The 25,366-nt window shown below is 37.9% G+C and overlaps 1 protein-coding gene across 3 annotated transcripts in view; it reads right to left on the bottom strand.

The window, feature by feature from the left end:
* TEX11 (testis expressed 11) overlaps positions 1 to 25,366 on the bottom strand; it is a 483,245-nt gene that overhangs the window by 412,782 nt on the left and 45,097 nt on the right. For all 3 annotated transcript variants that reach the window (XM_077147058.1, XM_077147060.1, XM_077147059.1), the window contains exons 6-7: positions 9,965 to 10,045; positions 8,520 to 8,639 (exon numbers count right to left, since the gene is read on the bottom strand). In XM_077147058.1, coding sequence (XP_077003173.1) covers positions 8,520 to 8,639; positions 9,965 to 10,045 — 201 coding nt within the window. The remainder of the gene's footprint in view (positions 1 to 8,519; positions 8,640 to 9,964; positions 10,046 to 25,366) is intronic.

Below are 25,366 nucleotides of genomic sequence, written 5' to 3'. Positions count from 1 at the left end.
CAATGTGACTGTGTGATTGTGAAAACCTTGTATCTGATGCTCCTTTTATGTACCTTATCAACAGAAGAGTAAAACATATGGAATAAAAATAAATAATAGGGGGAACAAATGTTAAAATAAATTTAGATTTGAAATGTTAGTGATCAATGAAAGGGAGGGGTAAGGGGTATAGTATGTACGAATTTTTTTCTTTTTATTTCTTTTTCTGAATAGATACAAATGTTCCAGAAATGATCATAATGATGAATATGCAACTATGTGATGATATTGTGAGTCACTGATTATATATGTAGAACAGAATGATCAAAAGTTAAGAACATTTGCATTTGTTTGGTGTTTTTTGGTACTTAAAAAAAAAACTTTGTCAAAAAGGTGAAGATGCAGCCAACTCAGTGGGAGAAAATATTTGGAAAACACACATTGGACAAAGGTCTGATATCCTGTATACATAAAGAAATCATACAACTCAACAACAAGAAAACCAAACAACCAAATTATAAAATGGACTAAAGATATGAATAGAGATTTTTCTGAAGAGCAAATACAGCTGTCTCAAAAGCACATGAAGAGATGCTCAATTTCATTAGCTATAAGGGAAATACAAATGAAGATTACAATGAGATACCACCTCACACCTATAAGAATTGATGTGCTATTAAACAAACAGGAAACTATAAATGTTGGAGAGGATGTGGGGAAACCAGGACTCTCATGTACTCCTGATGGGAATGTATAATGGTACAACCGCTACAGAAGACAGTTTGGCCATTCTTTATAAAACTAAATATCAAGTTGCCCTATGACCCAGCAATAGCACTACTTGGTATATACTTAGAAGATCTGAAAGCAGTGACACAAACAGACCATTGCACACCAATGTTCATAGCAGCATTATTCACAATCACCAAAAGATGAAAACAATCCAAATGCCCATCAACAGATGAGTGGATTAACAAAATGTGGTATATACATACGATGGAATATTATGCAGCGGTAAGATGAAATGTCCTGAAGCATATGACAAGATGAATGAACCTTGAGGACATAATGCTGAGAGAAATAAGCCAGACACAAAAGGGTAAATGCTGTATGACTCCACTTTTATGACCATGGTAAAGGTAAAATCAGAGCCTTATAATATAGAATATAGGAGACTTAGAGATACATAGAAGCTAGAGATGGGTGAATGGTTAGTTAATGAGGTTGAACTCCAATGTAAGGGAATAGATAGAAGTGAAAATGGCTTCGTAATGGGTTTGTAAGTAATATTATCATATTGTAGGTGAACAACATTGAAATGGGTTGTATAGACCTATGTGTCCCACTGATGAACAGTGGAAATATAAATGAGTTCTTGCAGGAACACCCCCGTGTACGGGGGGTGTTTGGGTCTAGGGGGCGGGGGTGCATGGTGTGGACTGTGTTTAGCAGGAAAAGAGCAGTACTACCACAGCAACAGCAGGGGTAAATAATGGCAGGAGGGACAAGAATTAAGAGGAGGCTTAGAGTTCCTATTTTCTGAGGGTGGGTTTATTGGTTATCTTTCTCTTGGGAACAATGAAATTATCTAAAATTGAGAGTATTGATGGACTGTGGACTTTCGGCATTATACATGATGCCTGATAAATGCAGGTGGCTGAAGGATGCACTGACTGAGATGTAGACTGGCAGACAATGGTATATACTTATGAATGAATATTGTGCTGCTACAAAAAGGAATGAAGTTGTGAGGCATACAATGATGTGAATGAACCTGTGGGACATTTGGTAAGGCAAAATGAGCCAGAAACAAAAAAACAATTATTGTGTGGTCTCCTTTAGAAAATGCTTATAAGAACACAAGGGCCTACACTGTAAGTTCTTATAGCAGACATATTTGGTCCGGAGTGGTAATTATCATTTTTGGATTTGGAGAGGCTGTTTTATATATCTATAACATGGCATTTAGAGATAAGAATGAAACCGATCAGGTCAGGATAAAGGTAATTCAGAACACAGGGACAAGAAAGACATTGTCTGTATTTTTAGTACTGTACCTACTCTTTGAGATCAAAGGAAGAAGGTTTACTTTGTCCAAAACTTAAATTTTCTGTAGCACATAATCTAACTCAACCTGTCTGGATAGCTCATTTGAACAGCTGAAACACAGGGAGCTCAGAATAAGAATGAGGGCCTTTAATCCTGTAACGTAATGCCCGGATACATCCTAGAATACAGTAAGCTGATAACCGAAAGGTATTGGCAACACCCCTTGAGGGAACTATTAAACTTTACCATCAGGGAATCCGCTGATACTGTGTCAAACTTTAGGGACACCCAAATCAATAGGCCATGCCCTCAATCTTGAGGTTTACTCTTGTGAAACTTATGTAGGTAGTACAGAAGCTTAGACTACCTATAGGTATGCTTAAGAGTGGAGTGGAGTGTGGAAGACCTCTTTTGTTGCTCAGATATAGCCTGACTTTCTCTAAGCCCAGCTCTGTAAGTGTAATAATTGTTCTCCCCTTTACATGGGACATGATATACAGCAGTGAAGGTCTCCCTGACGATGTGGGAGATAACTCCCAGAGATGAGTCCGGTCCTGGAACCGTGGGATCGACAATTCTATCCTGACCAAAAGTGGGAAAAGAAACGTAATTAATAAAGTATCAGTGGCAAAGAGAGTTCAAATAGAGTAGAGAGGATACTCTGGAGGCCACTCTTACTCAAGCTTCAGACATTCTTACCTATAACTTGCCAAACCCCAACCCAAACCATTCCAGCCAATCCTAAAGAACACCTACAGCAATATATAAGATTCTACAAGGGTTTCATGCACTAGGGTAATTTTGCAGAAACCTCCAACCTCCAGATGGGTTCTTGGATCAGATAAGCCTTAAAACCTCGAGGAGCCAGCCTCTCGAGAACATCAGCTAGTTCCATCTCCCTACCCCAGATTACTGATAGCCTCTTCCAACGTGAAAAAGTTAGAATGGTCATAGCCCAAATACTCCTAAAGAATGGGATAGAAAGATTAAAGGTCATAGTGGAGTCATACAGAGAAGGTAGGGTTTAACAAATAAATATAATCACTGAATCATTAAACTGATATTTCTTTTAGTTTCCTATCTTAGAGCAGCTAGAAATAAAAACCTAAAATTGTGGAATTTTAACCGAGATCAAAATCTTAAATCTATTCTACAATTCATTGTTGTGCTGTGCATTAAAATTTAGTGCATTTTTGTATATATGTTATTTATCACAAAAAAGAAAAAAGTTAATTGCAATGATAAAAAAACATTCCTTCTAGCCTCCTATATTCTGCAGCAGCTAGAAGGAAAAATGTAAGAGGGTGGTATGGTAGACCATGACAAACTTTGGAATCTGTCCTGTAACAACTTGTTGAAGAGTACTTCGAAAATTATTGTTTGTTTCCTTCTTTGCTTTGTATATATGTTATATTATACAGTAAAAAAAGTGAAAAAAGTGATAGAAGGAACAGAATACATAAATCTGACAAATATAAACTATAGGCAGCTATATAATATTAGATAAAATATATACCTGAAATAAAAAACTTGAAAATGTTTAGTAATATAGGTCATTACTATATCAAACTTGATATTTGTAATAACTTTCTACTTGATATTTTGAGAATGTATGCACATTTGATAACTAATCAAATGATTTTTAACATATTGTTTAATATTTGGAATTTAAGAAACTCTGATATCTATATTTGTAGATTTTTCTCTGTTTGCCTTCATTTTATATTGGTTTATAAAATTTACTGTATAAACACAGGCTTTAAAGTGATTATTTGGATACTTTATTTAAATATGTCTATGGATAAGCTAATTTAAGATATCATGTTAGATGGTTCTAAGTGTATTGTTTGTTTTATTAAATAAAAATATTTAAATTGCAAAAAAATGATCTTAAAAATGCTTAAGGACCTAGATTATAAGCTCTTATAGAATTCACATTTAGTACGGAGTGGAAATTGTTATCTTTGGATTTTGAGGGACAGTTTTATATATATATATATATATATAACCTGGTATTTAGAAATAAGAATGAAGCTGACCAGGTCGGGATTAAGGTAATTCAGAATACAAGGGTAAAGAAGACATTGTCTGTATTTTAGAACTTCACCTACACTTTGAAACCAAAGGAAAAAACTTTATTTTATTTAGAACCTAAATTTTCTGTTGCACATAATCTAACTCAATTTCTCAGGATAGATCATTTAAATAATCCAAACACAGGGAACTCAGAATAAGAATGAGGGCCTTTAATCCTTTATACCATAATGTAATTCCAGGATAAATTCCAGAGTATATTAAGCAGATAATAAAAAACTATTGGCAAAATTCCTTGAGGGATGGGAGAAAAAATATGGAACTACTAAACTTTACCACTGGGGAAAGCCCAGATACTGTGTCAAACATCAGGGACATCTAATTCGATAAGTCAAACCTTTGATTTTGAGGCTTATTCTTGTGAAGCTTATGTATGCAGCACAGAAGCTTAGCCCACCTATAGCTATGCCTACGAGTCACCTCCAGAGGACCTCTATTGTTGCTCAGATGTGGCCTCTCTTTCTCTAAGCCAAACTCCGCAAGTGAAACCATTGCCCTTCCCCCTACATGGGACATGACATCCACAACTCAAGGTCTCCCTGGTGGTGTGGGAGATGACCATGGGATCAACAATGCCATCCTGACCAAAGAGGGGAAGAGAAGTATAACAAATAAGGTATTGGTGGCTGAGAGAGTTCAAATACAGTCAAGAAGCTACTCTGGATGTCATTCTTATGCAAGCTTCAGTTACACATTGCTACCTGTCACAACTTGCCAAACCCCAACCAAAACCATTCCTGCCAATCCTAACGAATACCAAGGGCATTATATAAGATTCTCCAAAGGTCCCATGCACTAGGGTAACTTTCCAGAAACCTACAACCTCCAGATGGGTCCCTGGGCCAGATAAGTCCTGAAATGCAGAGAGGCCAGCCTCTTCATAACATCAACTAATTCCATTTCTGTAACCTATATTATCAACAGCCCCTTCCAACATGAAAATTTTAGAATGGCCATAGCCCAAATGCCCCTAAAGAGTGGGATAGAAAGATCAAAGGTGATGGTGGAGTTATTTAGAGAAGGTAGTGTTTAACAAACAAGTACGATTGCTGAATCATTATACTGATATTTCTTTTAGTCCCCAGTCTTAGAGCAGCTAGAAGTAAAAAACTAAAATTATGGAATTGTAACATATACCACATCTGTTCTACAACTAATTGTTGCAATGTGCTTTGAAATTTATTGCTTTTTTTGTATATATGTTATTTCTCACAAAAAAAGAGAAGAAGGAGTATAACAGAGAAGATGGGATTTAACAAAAGAATATAACTGATTAATCATTATATTGATATTTCTTTTGGTCTCCAGTGTCATGGAGTAGCTAGAAAAAAAAAAGAAAAATCGTGGAACTGTAACCCATACCAAACTTTAAAATCTGTTCTATAACTATTTGCTAAAAGGTACTTGGAAATGTATTGCTTATTTGTATATATATTTCATAATTAAAAGAAAAAACATTAAATGAAAAAAATGCTTAAGGAGATGAAGGGAAATACAGAGAAAGAACCACACCATATCAGGAAAACAGTGAATGAACAGTATGAGAGTCTAAACAAAGAGAGAAATTTTTTAAAGGAACCAAACAAAACTACTGGAATTGAGGACCACAATAACTGATATGAAAAATGCTCAGGAGGAAGCTTCAGGTAGGTATTGCTAATTTCCATGGTTTGCCAAACCCCAAACGAAACCATCCCTATTAGCCCTAAAGAACATCTAGGGCTCTATCTGAAATTCTACAAAAGTTGCACACGATAAGTTTGCTTTCCAGAAACCTACAACCTCCAGATGGGTTCCTAGGCCAGAGAAGTCCTGAAACCCAGAAGGGCCAACCTCTCCCAAAACATCAACTACTTTTATCCCCCTATCCCATATTATGGACACCCCTTTTCAACATTAAAAAGTTAGAAAGGGCATCATCCAAATAGCCTTAAAGATTGGAAGAAGAATCAAAAGAGAAGGTGACGTTATAATAGAGAAGACAGGACTTAACAAATGAGTATGTGCTGGTTTGAAATTGTTGTGTACCCTAGAAAAGCTAGGTTCTTTATCCCTGATTCAGTACCGTTGGGTAGGATTTTTTTTTTAACTTTTTTTATTATATAGTATAACATATACGCAAAGCAAAAAAATAAAAAAGCAATAGTTTTCAGAGCACTCTTCAACAAGTGGTTACAGGACAGATCTGGGTGGGATCTTTTAATTAAGTTATTTCCATGGAGATGTGACCCACCCAATTGTGGGTAGGACCTTTTGATTAGGTGGTTTCCATGGAGATATATCTCCACTCATTCAAGGCTGGTTGCTCACTGGAGTCTTTTAAGAAGAAATCATTTTAGAAAAAGCTTTAGAGCCCACACAGCCAGAGATCTCTGGAGATAAGAAGGAAAACATCCCCGGGGAAGCCTTATGAAATGAGGAGAGAAAGGTAGCAGATGTCACCATGTGCCTTCCCAGCTGAGAGAGGTATCCAGAAGCCAAAGACTCCAGAGACGCCAGCCATGTGCCTTCCCAGCTGACAGAGGTGTTACAGATGACATCAACCTTTCATGAATGAAGTAATGTCTTCTTGGTGCCTTAATTTGGACATTTTCATGGTCTTAGAACTATATACTTGTAACCTAATAAATTCCCTCTTTAAAAGCTGTTCCATTTCTGCTATACTGCATTCCAGCAGCTTTAGCTAACTAAAACAGAATATGACTGCTAAATCATTATATTTATATTCCTTTTAGTCTGTAGTGTCTTGGAGCAGCTAAGAAGGAAAAACTTAAAATTGTGGAACTGTAACCCATACTAAACTCTGAAATCTGTTCTATAACTACTTCTTACAATGTACTTTGAAATTTATTAGTTTTTCATATTTGTTATATATCAGAATAAAAAGTGTTTTAGAAAATTCCCAGGAGGGTTTCAAGAGCAGAATAAAGCTGGCAGAATAAAGAAGCAGTGAACTTGAAGACAAGACACTTGAATTGAGTCAGGCTGATGAACAGAAAGAAAAAAAAATATTAAAAGCAAAGATAGCTTAAGTCAGCTATGAGACTCATCAAGTGCACCAATATATGTACTATGGGAATCCCAGAAGGAGAAAAAAAACAGAGAGAGGGGTGAAGAAGGAACAGTCAAAGAAATACTGACAGAGAACTTCCCAAACTTAGGAAAAGACATAAATATACATATCCAAGAAGTTGAGAGAACTGCAAACAGGATAAATATGAAGAAGAATACATCCCGTGATTTATTGACTATATATGCAAAAGACAAGGAGAGAGAGATATGAAAATTTTAAGACAAAAGCAACTTCTTACATACCAAGGACTCAAATAGAGTTTTGCAAACCAGTGTTCATGTGGCACTCTTCACAACAGACAGAAGAAAGAAGCACCCCAAGCGTCCATCAACTGAGGAATGGGTCAACAAAATGTGGCGCATATATATATGATGTACTATTATTCAGTTATAAGGAGGAATGAAGTTCTGATACATGTGACAACATGGATGAACCTTGAAAACACTGTGGTAAGTGGAAGAAGCTAATCACTAAGACCACATTTGTACAAAATGTCAGAATAAGCCATCTATAGATTCAGTAGATTAGTGCTTGCTATGGTTGGGGTTGGGAGGAATGGAAGTTACAGCTAAGGGGTAGAGGTTTTCTATTTGGGGTAATGAAAATGTTCTAAACTTAGTTTAGGATTAAGATTGCACAATTCAGTTAATATACTACAACCACTGAATTGTTCACTTCAAATGGGTGAATGTTATGGTATGTGAGTTCTATCTTAGTAAGGATATTAAAAAATTAAAATAAGGGGATTATATTAGATGATTTTTAAGGTCTTTTTCACTTCTAGAATTATGTAATCAGAAAAAAAAACTCATTGCAACTTACATTTTGTCAACTGGAAATCACATTTAACTGCATGGTGACATAAAGTAGGAAACTCACAAGCCAAAGAGAGCTAAAGCACAACTTTGAACACTGAGGAACAGACACAGAATTCTGGAAAACATTGGCAAACAACCCAGGACAAATGTAAATGAGAAGTCTATTTTCAGGCAAATATTTTAGGCAGACTATGAATATAAAAAGACCCTCAAACACAGACAGCTGTTTCAAGTAGTCTGCTGCCATAAATCAAATGGCAGGTATTTTTTTGCAGTTTGAAAATGACATTTAACTATATATGTCTTTTCAACCGCATCCACCCTCACACAGATACCAATTGCTATTAGTAAACTGACCTTAGGATATGAGATTTTTTAAAAGCCAAATATAAGATCCTACAAGGCTAGTGACATCTGACTTTCTTCTGATAGATTATATCTCATCACTTTTGCCTTTACTTATACAAAATGCCCCAATGCAAGTTCCTGGTAACTATGATACCTACTGCTTCAGCCTGATAAGAAAGCACTTTCAAGAGATCTCGCTCTACAGCAATCTTCTGCATGGTCAAGTGGGCCTCAGTGGAACTCCTCTCCATTAATCTGACATATAATTGCTCCAGACTCTGGAAAATAAAGCCATAATACAGCAAAACAATTAGAATAATCATAGCTGTTACTAATTTCTGCTAAGGCTAGAAGGTAATGGTAACTTATACAAATAAATCCCAGAGTATATTAAGCAGATAACAGTATAAAAAGTACTGGCAAAGTCCCTTAAGGGATGAGAGAAAAAAAGTGGAACTATTAAACTTTACCACTGAGGAAATCCCTGATACTGTGTTACACATTAGGGATACCCAATTCAATAAGCCAAGCCCTTCAACTTGAGGGTTGCTCTTGTGAACCTTATGTAGGTATCAGAGAACTTTAGCCTACCCATAGGTATGCCTAAGAGTTACTTCCAGAGAACCTCTTTTGTTGCTCAGATGTGGCCTCTCTCTCCTAAGCCCAACTCTGCAAGTAAAACCATTGTCCTTCCCACTATGTGGGACATGACATCCAAGGGTGAAAGTCTCCCCAGCAGCATGGGAGACAACTCCCAGAGATGAACCTGGCCCTGGCACCATGGGATCAACAATGCCACCCTGATGAATAAGAGGGAAAGAAGTGTAACAAATAAATTATCAGTGGTTGAAAGAGTTCAAACAGAATCAAGAGGCCACTCTGGTGCTCACTCTTAGGCAAGTTTCAGTTAGACATTGCTATCTATCATAACTTGCAAAACCCCAACCAAAACAATTGCTATCAACTCTAAAGAACACTTAGGTTGTTACATAAGATTCTTCAAAGATTCCATACACTAAGAAAATAACTTTCCAGAAACCTACAACCTCCAGATAGGTCTCTGGACCAGATAAGCCCTGAAATGCAGAGGGGCCAGCCTCTTCAGAACATGAACTAGTTCCATCTCCATATCCCATATTAGCAACAAACCCTTCCAACAAAAAACTTAGAATGGGCATAGCCCAATTACCCCTAAAGAGTGGTGGAAAGTTCAAAGGTGATGATGGAATTATACAGAGAAGGTACGGTTTAACAAATGTGTATGATTGCTGAATCATTACAATGATATTTCTTTTAGTCCCCAGTATCTTGGAGCAGCTAGAAGTAAAAACCTAAAATTGTGGAATTGTAACCCATACCAAACTCTGAAATTTGTTCTACAACTAACTGTTGTGGCAATGTGCTTTGAAATTTATTGCTTTTCTATATATATATTACTTTTTACAAGAAGGAAAAAAAAGTCAATTGCGATGATAAATGCACAACTATATGATGATATTGTGAGCCACTGATTTTACACTTTCGATGATTACATGGTATATGAACATATAATACATATGAATAAAAATACAAAAAATTTAAATAAAAATTAATGGTAACTTACAACCATGGCAGCATGAAAAAATTCATCAGCAATCACAGCATTTCCAACATCTACCCATCCTTTTCCAGTCTTCATAGCCATCTAGGAAATAGAAGTCAGATAATAGTTTTTAAAAGTTCATGTCACCCAAACTGGTTATTTATTGTATGAACAAATATTTAATCATCTGTCCATTTTCAGTGGTGTAATGCAACAGAAACAAAAAGTAACAGTAAGGATTTATTAAAGTCTTATGTTCTGTTTTAAACTCCATATTTTAAGAGAAATTATCTTAAGGTAAACAATAATAATGAAAATAATAGAACTGAAAATACATCTTCTGAGTAAATATTAGAAGAAAACATTGGTACATAAATGTATGACCAACTGATTTTTGACAAGGGTATCAAGTCCATTCAATGGAGTAAGAACAGAATCTCCAATAAATGATATTGGGAAAAATGGATTTCCACATACAAAAGAATGAAATTTGATCCCTACCTCAAACCATATATAAAAAATTACACCAACATGCATGAATGATTTAAATATAAGAGCTAAAATCATAAAACTTTTAGAAGGTAACATGGAGGAAAATCTTCATCACCTTGGATATGGCAAAAATTTCTTACAACACAAAAAGCAGAAGTAACCTAAGAAAATCATAAAAATAGGATTTCATCAAAATTTATAACTTCTGTGAATCAAAGGACATTATCGAGAAATGAAAAGAACCTACAGAATGGGATAAAAGAACTTCTAACCATATATCTGGACATGGGTTTAATACCCAGAATTTACAAAGAACTCCTACAATTCAACAGCAAAAAGGCATACAAACTAATTTAAAAATGGCAAAAGGTTTAAGCAGTTATTTCTCCAAAGAATATATATAAATGAGCAATCAGCACATCAAAAGTTGCTCAACATCATTAGTCATCAGGGAAATTAAAATCAAACCACAATCGAGACACAACTTCATATCCACTAAGACAGCTATTATTTAAAAAATGGAAAGAAAAAAAACAACCGTTAGTGAAGATGCAGAAACAGAAACATATATATGGTGAGTGGGATCATAAAATGGTGAGACCACTGCAGAAAACAGTTTGAAAGCTCCTCAGAGTTAAACATAGTCTAGATGAGGACTATGGAAAGATGGTGGAGTAGGTAGCTCCAGGATTCATTCCTACCATCAAAACAACTATTAAACAGACAGGAACTGTCTGAACCAACTATTTTGAAACTCCAAGCAGAGTAGAACACTGCACTCCAACCACAGAAGAGTGGGAAGAAGAGGCTCATAAATTACAGTAAAGACCAGTAAATTGCTCTCTCCATACTCCAAGCCAGCCCCTGGCTACACTGCTGGTGAGAACGGGGCATAAAAATTCTCTTCCCCAAGCTAAGTATAGAATTGCCATATGATCAGGCAACAGCATTGTTAGGTATCTACTCAGAGGACATGAGGGCAAGGACACAAATGGACATTTGAACACCAATGTTTATAGCAGCATTATTTACAATTACCAAGAGATGGAAACAGCCAAAATGTCCATCAACGAACGAGTGACTAAACAAGTTGTGGTATATACATACGATGGAATATTATGCAGCTGTAAGACAGAATAAAATGATGAAGTATGTGACAACATAGATGGACTTTGAGGACATTATGCTGAGTGAGATTAGCTAGGAACAAAATGACAAATACTGTATGGTCTCACTGATATGAACTAACATGAGTGAATGAACTTGGAGAATTTCAGCTAAGAACAGAGACCATCAGGAGATAGAAATAGGGTAGATATTGGGTAATTGGAGCTGACAGGATAAAGATTGTGCAACAGGACTGATCGCAAAAATTCAGAAATGGATAGCATAATACTACCTAACTGTAATACAGTAATGTTAGTACACTGGATGAAGCTGAATGTGAGAATCATAGAAGGAGGAGGGCTGGGGACACAAATGAAACCAGAAGGAAAGATAGACGATAAAGACTGATATGGTATAATCTAGGAATGCCTAGAGTGTACAATGATAGTAACTAAATGTACAAATTTTAAAAATTTTTTGCATGAGGAAGAACAAAGGAATGTCAATATTGCAAGCTATTGAAAACAGATGGTAATTCATATTTTAAAACTTTAATTTATGTGTAAGACTAAAGCAAATAATATTTATTTGGTACGAAATTTATATTTGACTAGTGCATTTCCTAATATAACTTACGTTGACAGTTTAATTGAGCACCATAAGTACATGGAACCTTGAGTAGAGCATGAGATTCGGTAGGTTTGTCCAGAGTAATACCCTGATAAATCTGAGAGTGATTTGAACAGTAAATAAAAAAGCATTTGTAAAGTCCCCTTAGGGGAATGGCAAGAAACGGGGAAAATCCAATTTCCCCAAGTGGAGAATTCCTGATATTCTCGCAAGCAGTGGGGACAACCAAAGCAATAGGCCTAACCCTCAATCTTGGGGTTTATTCATACGAAACTTATCCCTGCAAAGGATAGGCAAAGCTTACTTAAAATTAGGCCTACGAGTCACCCAGAGAACTTCTTTTGTTGCTCAGATTTGGCCTTTCTCTCTCAGCCAACAAGACAAGCAAACTCACTGCCCTCCTCCTCTACAAGGGGCATGACTCCCAGGGGTGTAAACCTTCCTGGCAATGTGGGATAGAAATCCTAGAATGAGCTAGGACTCAGCATAAAGGAATTGAGAAAACCTTCTTGACGAAAAGGGGGAGAAAGAAATGAGACAAAATAAAGCGTCAATGGCTGAGAGAGTTCAAACAGAGTCAAAAAGTTATTCTGGAGATTATTCTTATGCATTATATAGATATCACCTTTTTAGTTAAGGTATATTGGAGAGACTAGAGGGAAGTGCCTGAAAATGTAGAGCTGTGTTCCAGTAGCCATGCTTCTTAAAGATGATTGTATAATGATATAGCTGTCGCAATGTGACTGTGTAATTGTGAAAACCTTGTGTATGATGCTCCTTTCATTTACAGTATGGACAGATTAGTAAAACATATGGATTAAAAATAAATACTCCTCTACCCTCTTTGTTCACCGGCCCGCCGGGCGGCGCCCACGCCCCGCGGCAGCCGACCCACCCGCCCTCCTCTCCCCTCTTTGTCCGCAGGCCCGCCGCACGGCGCCCACGCCCCGCAGCAGCCGAGCAGCCGACCCGCCCGCCCTCCTCTCCCCTCTTCCTCCTCCTGCTCCGGCGGCTCTCCAACCACCACGGTGCCCTCTTCCGCCTTCACCGGCTCCTCCGCCACCAGCCTCGACAGCCTTGCCACCCTCACCTTTCCTCCTCCAGAACAGCTACTGGGGGAGTGGAGACAATACAGAGCAGCTCCCGGAGCCACGACGGAGATCAAAGGGACAGCGTACCCCATCCTGGAACGGCTGACTGTCTGGGAGAACCAGCTCTGGTGAGATCACCGAGGGACGCGGGCTTTCCTGGGCAGGACGGCAAGCAGCCGGAGTCCCTCCCTTCCTCCTTCCCAGGGCAGCTGGCAGAATTGGGCAGACGGTCCACTTGGGCCGCGGCGGCTGGCGTCCCCACCACGCGAGGCCCCCCGGACCAACTAAGAGAGTTGGGTCGGAAATCCCCAGACTGCAGAGAACGGTGACCAGGGGGTCCCTTCCAAACACGTGACTCCCCGGTCCGGCTGGGAACAGTGCACTCTCCCGGGCTGCGACAGCTGGCGCCCTTCCGCCACGCTTCGTGCCCCGGGCCGACTAGGAAATTCGGTCGGGCGCTCTCACGTGCTGCGGCGGCCGGCGACCCTCCCCGGGTTTGGACCCCCGGGCCGGCTGGCACTCTTCCAAGATGCTTCGGCTGCCAAACCTCCCCTAGGGCGAGAGTTTTCCAGAGTTAAAGGACCCACAGCAACTTTTACTGGTGGATCCCGTAGACAAACGTGTGCCACGAGCGCCATCTACTGGGCAGGATAAGAAAAACAGAACCCAGAGATTTCACAGAAAAATCTTTCAACCTGTGGGGTCCAACACTCAGGGAAATCTGACTAAATGCCCAGATGCCAGCAGAAGATAACAGATCACGCTCAGAAAATTGAAAATATGGCCCAGTCAAAGGAACAAACCAATAGTTCAAATGAGATACAGGAGCTGAGACAACTAATGCTGAATATACGAACAGAAATGGAAAACCTCTTCAAAAACGAAATCGATAAATTGAGGGAGGACATGAAGAAGACATGGGCTGATCAAAAAGAAGAAATAGAAAAACTGAAAAAACAAATCACAGAGCTTATGGAAGTGAAGGATAAAGTAGAAAAGATGGAAAAAACAATGGATACCTACAATGATAGATTCAAAGAGACAGAAGATAGAATTAGTGATTTGGAGGATGGAACATCTGAATTCCAAAAAGAAACAGAAACTAACCGGAAAAGAATGGAAAAATTTGAACAGGGTATCAGGGAACTCAAGAACAATATGAACCGCACAAATATACGTGTTGTGGGTGTCCCAGAAGGAGAAGAGAAGGGGAAAGGAGGAGAAAAACTAATGGAAGAAATTATCACTGAAAATTTCCCAACTCTTATGAAAGACCTAAAATTACAGGTCCGAGAAGTGCAGCGCACCCCAAAGAGATTAGACCCAAATAGGCGTTCCCCAAGACACTTATTAGTTAGAATGTCAGAGGTCAAAGAGAAAGAGAGGATCTTGAAAGCAGCAAGAGAAAAACAATCCATCACATACAAGGGAAACCCAATAAGACTATGTGTAGATTTCTCAGCAGAAACCATGGAGGCTAGAAGACAGTGGGATGATATATTTAAGTTACTAAAAGAGAAAAACTGCCAACCAAGACTGCTATATCCAGAAAAATTGTCCTTCAAAAATGAGGGAGAAATTAAAACATTCTCAGACAAAAAGTCACTGAGAGAATTTGTGACCAAGAGACCAGCTCTGCAAGAAATACTAAAGGGAGCACTAGAGTCAGATACAAAAAGACAGAAGAGAGAGACATGGAGAAGAGTGTAGAAAGAAGGAAAGTCAGATATGATATATATAATACAAAAGGCAAAATGGTAGAGGAAAATATTATCCAAACAGTAATAACTCTAAATGTTAATGGACTGAATTCCCCAATCAAAAGACATAGACTGGCAGAATGGATTAAAAAACAGGATCCTTCTATATGCTGTCTACAGGAAACACATCTTAGACCCAAAGATAAATATAGGTTGAAAGTGAACTTCATCAAGAAAGTAGAAAGACAGCCTACACAATGGGAGATAATATTTGGAAAGGACATATCAGATAAAGGTCTAGTATCCAGAATATATAAAGAGATTGTCCAACTCAACAACAAAAAGACAGCCAACCCAATTACAAAATGGGAAAAAGACTTGAACAGACACCTCTCAGAAGAGGAAATACAAATGGCCAAGAGGCACATGAAGAGATGCTCAATGTCCCTGGCCATTAGAGAAATGCAAATCAAAACCACAATGAGATATCATCTCACACCCACCAGAATGGCCATTATCAACAAAACAGAAAATGACAAGTGCTGGAGAGGATGCGGAGAAAGAGGCACACTTATCCACTGTTGGTGGGAATGTCAAATGGTGCAACCACTGTGGAAGGCAGTTTGGCGGTTCCTCAAAAAGCTGAATATAGAATTGCCATACGACCCAGCAATACCATTGCTAGGTATCTACTCAAAGGACTTAAGGGCAAAGACACAAACGGACATTTACACACCAATGTTTATAGCAGCGTTATTTACAATTGCAAAGAGATGGAAACAGCCAAAATGTCCATCAACAGAAGAATGGCTAAATAAACTGTGGTATATACATACGATGGAATATTATGCAGCTTTAAGACAAGATAAAATTATGAAGCATGTAATAACATGGATGGACCTAGAGAATATTATGCTGAGTGAGTCTAGCCAAAAACTAAAGGACAAATACTGTATGGTCCCACTGATGTGAACGGACATTCGAGAATAAACTTGAAATATGTCATTGGTAACAGAGTCCAGCAGGAGTTAGAAACAGGGTAAGATAATGGGTAATTGGAGCGGAAGGGATACAGACTGTGCAACAGGACTAGATACAAAAACTCAAAAATGGACAGCACAATAATACCTAATTGTAAAGTAATCATGTTAAAACACTGAATGAAGCTGCATCTGAGCTATAGGGTTTTTGTTTTGTTTTGTTTTTTACTATTATTACTACTTTTATTTCTTTTCTCTATATTAACATTTTATATCTTTTTCTGTTGTGTTGCTAGTTCCTCTAAACTGATGCAAATGTACTAAGAAACGATGATCATGCATCTATGTGATGATGTTAAGAATTACTGAGTGCATATGTAGAACGGTATGATTTCTAAATGTTGTGTTAATTTCTTTTTTTTTCTTTCTTTCCGTTAATAAAAAAAATAATAAATAAATAAATAAATAAATACTGGGGGAACAAATGTCAAAATAAATTTAGTAGATTGAAATGCTTGTGAGCAATGAAAGGGAGTATAAGGAGCACAGAAAAAAAAATAGGGGAAACAATGATTAAGATATATTGGGTAGGACTTCCGGGCCAAGATGGCAGCTTAGCAATGTGCGCGTTTTAGTTCATCCTGCAGAACAACTAGTAAATAACCAAAAACAATACAGAACAGCCCCTGGGCCACACCAGTAACCAGACACACAACGTACTCAGGCTGGACCAGCTGGACCGGCTACGAAACCCCCCCGAACCATGAGTTTCTCAAGCCGCGGCAGACTGCTTCCCAGAAGGGAAAGGAAAGAGACTTTACCAGCAGAAGGGGTTGAGCCCAACCAAACGCCAATTGTGGAATTAATTAACAAATTCTGAATACTAAAAATAGGCCCCCAGCTCAGGTGAACCTGGTCAAAGCGGAGGTGGCTCATTTTTGCCCCAGTGCCAAGGGGGCAAGGCTGATGGAAAAAGGAAAAAAAAAAAAAAAAGAAGGAAACAGAGGTTTTTGTGGCTGTGTTTCTACAAAGCCTTGACTGCCTTTGGATACAGCGGCAGGGCTCCTCAGGCTGCAACTGCCCCAGGCATAGGCAAAAACAAACTCATTTTGACGGCTTGTCTGGAACCTGTACCTTCCCCAGGGGAGAGGTGAAGCCCAAGTCAGGTGGAATCCCTCCCTCAAGGAATTGAGACACCAGGGCTTGGTAATTTGAAGCCATTCAAACCAGCCTACAACCTCTCCTCTGTCTCCACCATACGTCCAGTCAAAGTTAAAGGTACCACATCATCTTATCCTGGCGGGACCTGCAGGCAGACAAGCACAACATACTGGGCAGGATAAGAAAAACAGAGACCAGAGACTCACAGGAAAGTCTATCAACCTGCTGGGTCTCACCCTCAGGGAAAACCAACGCAGGTGACTCTTCCCTCCTGATAGGAGACCAGTTTGGTCTGGGAAAATCAGGCTGGGGTCTATAAATACATACGTAGACCCTTCTCAGGGTGGGGGGGGGGAAAGGCACCATACAACCAGGACAAGAAACAACAAAATAAGAACTGAAAAATTCTCCTCTGTTAAACAAAACCTAAGTTAGAGGTCCAGAAAAAGGTGAACTGAATGTCAAAGAACAGAAAGACAACAGATTCATCCAGCAAGAAAACCCTAGGTAAAAGAAGTGAAAGCAATCTCCAGAATAAACTAATTAAGGTAATTGAATGCCTAGATACCAGCAAAAAATAACAAATCACACCAGGAAAATTGAAGATATGGCCCAAAGGAACAAACCAACAATTCAAATGAGATACAGGAGCTGAAACATTTAATTCAGAATATACGAACAGACATGGAAAACCTCATCAAAAACCAAATCAATGAATTGAGGGAGGATATAAAGAAGGCAAGGAATGAACAAAAAAGAAGAAATCAAAAGTCTGAAAAAACAAATCACAGAACTTATGGGAATGAAAGGCATGGAGAAGAGATGGAAAAAAAACAATGGAAACCTGCAATGGTAGACTTCAAGAGGCAGAACACAGCATTAGTGAACCAGAGGATGGAACATCTGAAATCCGACAAGAAAAGAAAATATAGGGACAAAAATGGAAAAATATGAGCAGGGACTCAGGGAATTGAAGGACAATATGAAGCGCATGAATATATGTATTGTGGGTGTTCCAGAAAGAGAAGAGGAGGGAAAAGAAGGAGACAAACTAATGGAGGAAATTATCACTGAAAATTTCCCAACTCTTATGAAGGACTTAAAATTACAGATCCAAGGAGTGCAGCATACCCCAAAGAGAATAGATTCAATTGGATGTAGTCTAAGACACTTACTAATCAGAATGTCAGAGGTCAAAGAGAAAGAGAGAATCTTGAAAGCATAAGAGAACAGCAATTCATCACATACAATGGAAGCCCAATAAGACTATGTAGATTTCTCAACAGAAACCATGGAGGCAAGAAGACTGTGGGATGATATATTTAAATTATTAAAAGAGAAAAACTGCCAACCAAGAATTCTATGTCCAGTGGAACTGTCCTTCAAAAATGAGGGAGAAATTAAAACACTTTCAGACAAAAAATCACTGAGAGAATTTGTGACCAAGAGACCAGCTCTGCAAGAAATACTAAAGGGAGTGCTAGAGACAGATACGAAGGCAGAACAGAGAAGTGTGGAGAAGAGTGTAGAGGGGAAGACCATGAGTGGAGGTAAAAAGAAGGAAAATTAGAAGGACATATGGAAGCCAGAAGGCAAGATGTTAGAGGAGGGTACTGCCCGGGCAGTAATAACACCGATGTTGATGGATTAAGCTTCCCAATCAGGGGACATGGACTGGCAGAATGGATTAGGGAACAGGACCCATCTATATGCTGTCTCAAAGGACATGAGGGCAAGGACACAAACGGACATTTGCACACCAATGTTTATAGCAACATTATTTACAATTACCAAGAGATGGAAACAGCCAAAATGTCCATCAATAGAAAGGTGGCTAAACAAACTGTGGTATATACATACCATGGAATATTATGATGCTGTAAGACAGAATAAAGTTATGAAGTATGTAACAAGATGAATGGACCTTAAGGACATTATGCTGAGTGAGATTAGCCAGAAACAAAAGGACAAATACTGTACGGTCTCACTGATACGAACTGACATTAGTGAATAAACTTGGAGAATTTCATTGGTAACAGAAACCGTCAGGAGATAGAAATAGGGTAGATATTGGGTAACTGGAGCTGAAGGGATACAGATTATGCAACAGGACTGAATGTAAAAACTCAGAAATGGACAGCAGAATACTACCTAACTGTAATATAATGATGTTAAAACACTGAATGAAGCTGAATGTGAGAATGATAGAGGGAGGAGGGCTGGGGGCACAAATGAAATCAGAAAGAAAGAGAGACGATAAAGATTGAGACGGTATAATCTAGGATTGCCTAGAGTGTATAATGACAGTGACTAACTGTACAAATTTTAAAAATGTTTTTGCATGAGGAAGAACAAAGGAATGTCATTACTGCAGGGTGCTGAAAATAGATGGCAATTAATATTTTAAGATTTCAACTTATGTGTGAGACTAAAGCAAAAATGTTTATTTGGTACAAAATTTATATTTTGACTAGTGCATTTCCTAATATAACTTATGCAGGTAGCTTGGTTGAGCAACATAAGTACATGGAACCTTGGGTAGGACATGAGATTTTGTTGGTTTGTCCAGACTGATGCCCAGATGAATCCCAGAGTGATTTGATCAGTGACTGGAAAAGTATTTGCAAGCCCCCTTTGGGGAATGCTGAGAGCAGGGAGAAATTCAACATCCCCAAGTTGAATTCTTGATATTCTCACAAGCAGTGTGGACAACCAAAGCTATAGGCTGAGCCCTCAGTCTTGGGGTTTGTTCATATGAAACATAACCCCACAAAGGATAGGTCAAGCCTACTTAAAATTAAGCCTAAGAGTCACCCCCAAGAAAGCCTCTTTTGTTGCTCAGATGTGGCCTCTCTCCAGCCAACACAACAAGCAAACTCACCACCCTCCCCCGTCTACGTGGGACGTGACGCCCAGCGGTGTGGACCTTCCTGGCAACGTGGGACAGAAATCCGAGAATGAGCTGGGACTCAGCATCAAGGGATTGAGAAAAAAACCCTAGAATGAGCTGAGACCCAGCATCAAGGGATTGAGAAAATCCTCTCGACCAAAAGGGGAAGAGTGAAATGAGACAAAGTGTCAATGGCTGAGAGATTCCGAACAGAGTCGAGAGGTTATCCTGGAGGTTATTCTTACGCATCAAGTAGGTATCACCTTGTCATCCAAGAGGAAATGGAGAGGCTGGAGGGAACTGCCTGAAAATGTAGAGCTGTGTTCCAATAGCCATGTTTCTTGATGATGATTGTATAATGGTGTAGCTTTCACAGTGTGACTGTGTGCTTGTGAAAACCTTGAATCTGATGCTCCTTTTATCTACCTTCTCAACAGATGAGTAGAACATATGGAATAAAAATAAATAATAGGGGGAACAAATGTTAAAATAAATTTAGTTTGAAATGCTGGTGATCAATGAAAGGGAGGATAAGGGGTATGGTGTGTATGGTTTTTTTTTTCTGTTTTCGTTTTATTTTTCTATTGTCTTTTTATTTCTTTTTCTGAATTGATGCAAATGTTCTAAGAAATGATCATGATGATGAATATGCAACTATGTGATGATATTGTGAATTACTGATTATATATGTAGAATGGAATGATCACATATTAAGAATGTGTTTCTTTCCTGTAATTTTTTTTTAAAAAGTAATTTAAAAATTAAAAAAAAAGATATATTAGGTAGATGGAAATACTAGCAGTCAATGAGAGGGAAGGGTAAGGGGTATCGTATGTATCAGTTTTTTTCTTTTTATTTCTTTTTCTGAATTGATGCAAATATTCTAAGAAATGATCACCATGATAAATATACAAGTATATGATATTATTAGTTATTGATTATATACCAAGAATGGAATGATCAATAGGTAAGAATGTTCATGTTTGTATGCTGTCACATTTAAAAAAAACTTTTTAACTAAAAAAACATTCTCTTCCCCAAGACCAGGAATAGACATGGTCAATCACTGATCATGGCTTTTTATTAGCAATTTTGGATTGCTGGAAGCCCACTCAGGACAAAGGAGACAGTGTAGGAGACTTGACCATACACTTCCTCAGGGCTGTGGGGGACAGTTAGTTGAAGAGCTGATTTGCTGAGCAGGTTAAGAAAGTTAATGTTTGAGGAACCATTGAAGAAGCTCTTGGAAGCCTTCCTGATCCCCTCTCCAAGGAATATTGGAGCTTGTCTGAGTCACCTTCATGGGTCCCTGGCCTTCATTCAGCCAGGAAAGACTGACTTGGGAAACTTCTTTCTGGCATGGCCCCCTCCCAGAATTTGCCCTCCAGGAAAAAGCAGCTTGAGACAATGAAGGAGTATAAGTGGACAGTCTAGGGCAAAGGCTTTCCTGCTGTAAACAACAAGGAGAAGGAAGTCTGTTTCCTGAGAAACGCAGGAGGCATTCGAACTCCTGTAAAGAAGGGAAGTCTAAAACAACTAGTGAACACAGTCCCAGACAGAAGAAGCCACAGGGCCAGGAAAGACAGGTTGGACTGTGCACAGTGCATTCACCTTGAGGAGACCTTCTGGACAGGAGGGCTGAAGCTTTAGAAAGACTCTATCTTATCACCAGATGGTTATGAAATCAAGAAACAGACTTCTCAGAAAATAAATCCCAGTGTACAACAAAAGACTAAAAGACAAACAGAAAATGACGGTCCATCCAAAGGAAGAAGATAAAATTCCAGAAAACACCAACAAAGAAGACCACAAAGTAGGAATTCTGAACAAAGAGTTTTAAAAAATTATTGTGGCAGTTTGGAGGGTGTTATGAATCCCAGAAAAGCCATTTATTTTAATTCACTCTTGTGGGTGGAGACCTATTGTGGGTAAAAAGTTTTGATTAGTTGTTTCTATGGAGATGTGACCCACCCAATTCAAGGTGAGTTTGTTTTTCTTTCTTTTTTTTTCAATTTTTTAATTAATTTAAAAAAAATTACACAAACATTCTTAATATATGATCATTCCATTCTACATATATAATCAGTAATTCACAATATCATCACATAGTTGCATATTCATCATCATGATCATTTCTTAGAACATTTGCATCAATTCAGAAAAAGAAATAAAAAGACAATAGAAAAATAAAATGAAAACAGAAAAAAAAACCATACACACCATACCCCTTATCCTCCCTTTCATTGATCACCAGCATTTCAAACTAAATTTATTTTAACATTTGTTCCCCCTGTTATTTATTTTTACTCCATATGTTGTATTCATCTGTTGAGAAGGTAGATAAAAGGAGCATCAGACTCAAGGTTTTCACAAGCACACAGTCACACTGTGAAAGCTACACCATTATACAATCATCATCAAGAAACATGGCTACTGGAACACAGCTCTACATTTTCAGGCAGTTCCCTCCAGCCTCTCCATTTCCTCTTGGATGACAAGGTGATACCTACTTGATGCGTACGAATAACTTCCAGGATAACCTCTCGACTCTGTTCGGAATCTCTCAGCCATTGACACTTTGTCTCATTTCACTCTTCCCCTTTTGGTCGAGAGGATTTTCTCAATCCCTTGATGCTGGGTCTCAGCTCATTTTAGGGTTTCAAGGTGAGTTTTAATCGTTTACTGGGACCTTCTATGACGGGATAAAAGGCAGTAACATGGAGAGAGAGAGTTTTAGAGAGAGATACCCCAGAGATGCTAAGCAAGAACCCACAGAAACTGACAGAGCCATTGACCCCAGAACCCAGGAGAAAAGGATTAGCAAGCATCATCATTTGCCTTCCTGTGTTATAGAGGAACCCCAGATGCCTCTTGCTTTTCATCAGAAAAGTTATTCTCTTGTTGATGCCTTAATTTGGACATTTACATGGCCTTAGAATTGCAACTTGTAAATTAATAAATCCCTACTGTTAACAGCTAATCCATTTCTCGAACTTTCAATCCAACAGCTTAAACAGACTGAAACAATCACTTTAAAATGCTCAAGAGGAACAAAAATATGAGAAAGAACTAAAGGATTTTTAGGAAAACAATGAATAAGCAACATGAGAATCTTAGTAAAGAGATAGAAATTTTAAAAAGGAACTAAACAAAATTACTGGAGTTGAAAACCAAAATAACTGAAATGAAAAATTCCCAGGAGGGTTTCAAAAGCAGATTAAAGCTGGCAAATGAAAGAATCAACAAACTCAAAAACAAGACAATTGATATGACTCAGGCTAATGAGTGAAAAGAAAAAAAATTATAAAAAAGTGAAAATAGACTAAGATGCCACTGCGACACCATAAAGTGTACCACTATATGCTCTTTGGGAGGCCCAGAAGGAAAACAGAGAGAAAAGGGGGTAGGCGGAATATTCAAATAAATGAGAGAACTTCCCAAACTTAGCAAATGACATGAATATACAAATCCAAGAAGCCCAGAGAACTCCAAAGAGTACAAACATGAAGAAAAATATACCTCATCATAAATTAATCACACTATCAAGTGCAAACACAAGGAGAGAGTTCTGAAAGCTGCAAGAGAAAAGCAATGTACTATGTACAAGGGAGTACCAATTAGATTGATTGCTAATTTCTCATCAGAAACCATGGAGGCAAAAGGCAATGTGTTGAAATATTTGAAGTGCTAAAGGAAGACACCTGGAAATCAAGAATTTTATATCTGACAAGACTTTCTTTTAAATATCAGGGAGACATTAACACATTCACTGATAAACTGAGGGAGTTTGTCACCCCTAGGCTTGCCCTACAAGCAATGCTAAAGGGAGTTCAATCAGACTTAAAGGAATGGACATTAGACAGTGATTCAAAGAACCAAAAATGAATAAATACCTCTAGTAAAGATAGCCATTTGGATAAATATAAAACCCAGTATTATTGCATTGTATTGTCTGATGTGCAACTCCACTTATTAGGTGCTAAAATGCAAATGTATAAAAATAATGATGTATTTATAGTTTTGGGTAGGCAAGGTACAAAGATATAAGTGGTAATAAGTACCAAAAAAGGTGGGGACAGATGGGTATAAGATAAGTATATGTGTATGCTACTGAAGTCAAGTAGATATCAAATCAAATATGACTGTTAAATAGTTAGGACACTGAATTTTAATTCCATGGTAACCATAAGGAAAACATATGAAAAAGATATCCAGGTAGAAAAGAGAAGGCACCCAATATGGTACAACACAAAAAATCAAATAAATATAAAAGGAGGCACTGACAGAAGAAATAAGGGACCAAAATTGTGTGAGACTTACAAAGTCTAAACAGCAAAATGGCAGAACAAATTTCTGCATTATCAGTAGTGTCTTTTAATGTAAATTGATTAAACTCTCCAGTCAAAAGGCAGAGAGTGGCATAACGGAATTTAAAAATAAACATGATCCAATTAAATGCTGTCTGCAAGAGACTTAAATTAAAAAATACAAGTAGGCTGAAAGTGAAAGGATGGAAAAAATATATAGCATGCAACTAGGAACCAAAGACAGCAGGATTAGCCTTACAAATACCAGATAAAATATACTTTAAGTAAAAAACAGTTATGAGGGACAAACGTAGTTATTATACACTAATAAGGAGGCCAATTAAAATATAAATATATATGCACCTAACAGCAGAGTCCTAAAATATGTTCAGCAAATACTGACAGAAAGGAAGGGAGAAATTGACTGTTCTACATTAATAGTAGGAGACATTAACACACTGCAGCAATGGATAGAAGATCAACAAGGAAATACAAGACTTGAACAATACTCTAAAGCAACTATATCTAACAGACATATATAGAACACTTGACCTAACATCAACAGAATATACATTCTTCTGGAGTTCACATAGCTCATTATACAAGACAGACTATAATGGTAGGACACAAAACAAATTTCAATAAATTCAAAAATATTTAAATCACAAAGTATTTTCTCCAACGACAAGAGAACGAAACTAGAAATCAACATCAGGCAGAAAAATGGAAAATTCACAAATATGTGGAAATTTTTAAGTTAAGAGTAAAACTCTTAAACAACCAAGGGAGTACAGAAGAAATCACAAGCAAAACTAGGAAATATCTTGAGGCAAATGAAAATAAGACCAAAACTAATGGGATGCAAGTAAGGCAGTGCTGAGAGAGAAATTTATAGCTCTAAATTCTTGCTTCAAATCACTGACCCTACATCAAAACTTGAAGTACAAGAAAAAGAAAAGCAAACTAAATCAAAGGCAAGCAAAAGGAAGGAAATAACAATGTTTAGAATGGAGACAAATATTTTACAGCACAAAAAACAAAAGGGAATCAATAAAGCCAAAAATT

Source organism: Tamandua tetradactyla, chromosome X, assembly GCF_023851605.1.
Source record: "Tamandua tetradactyla isolate mTamTet1 chromosome X, mTamTet1.pri, whole genome shotgun sequence".
NCBI lineage: Eukaryota > Metazoa > Chordata > Mammalia > Pilosa > Myrmecophagidae > Tamandua > Tamandua tetradactyla.
The sequence above is the reverse complement of the archived record's forward strand: the minus strand, read 5'-3'. Positions and strand labels throughout refer to the sequence as shown.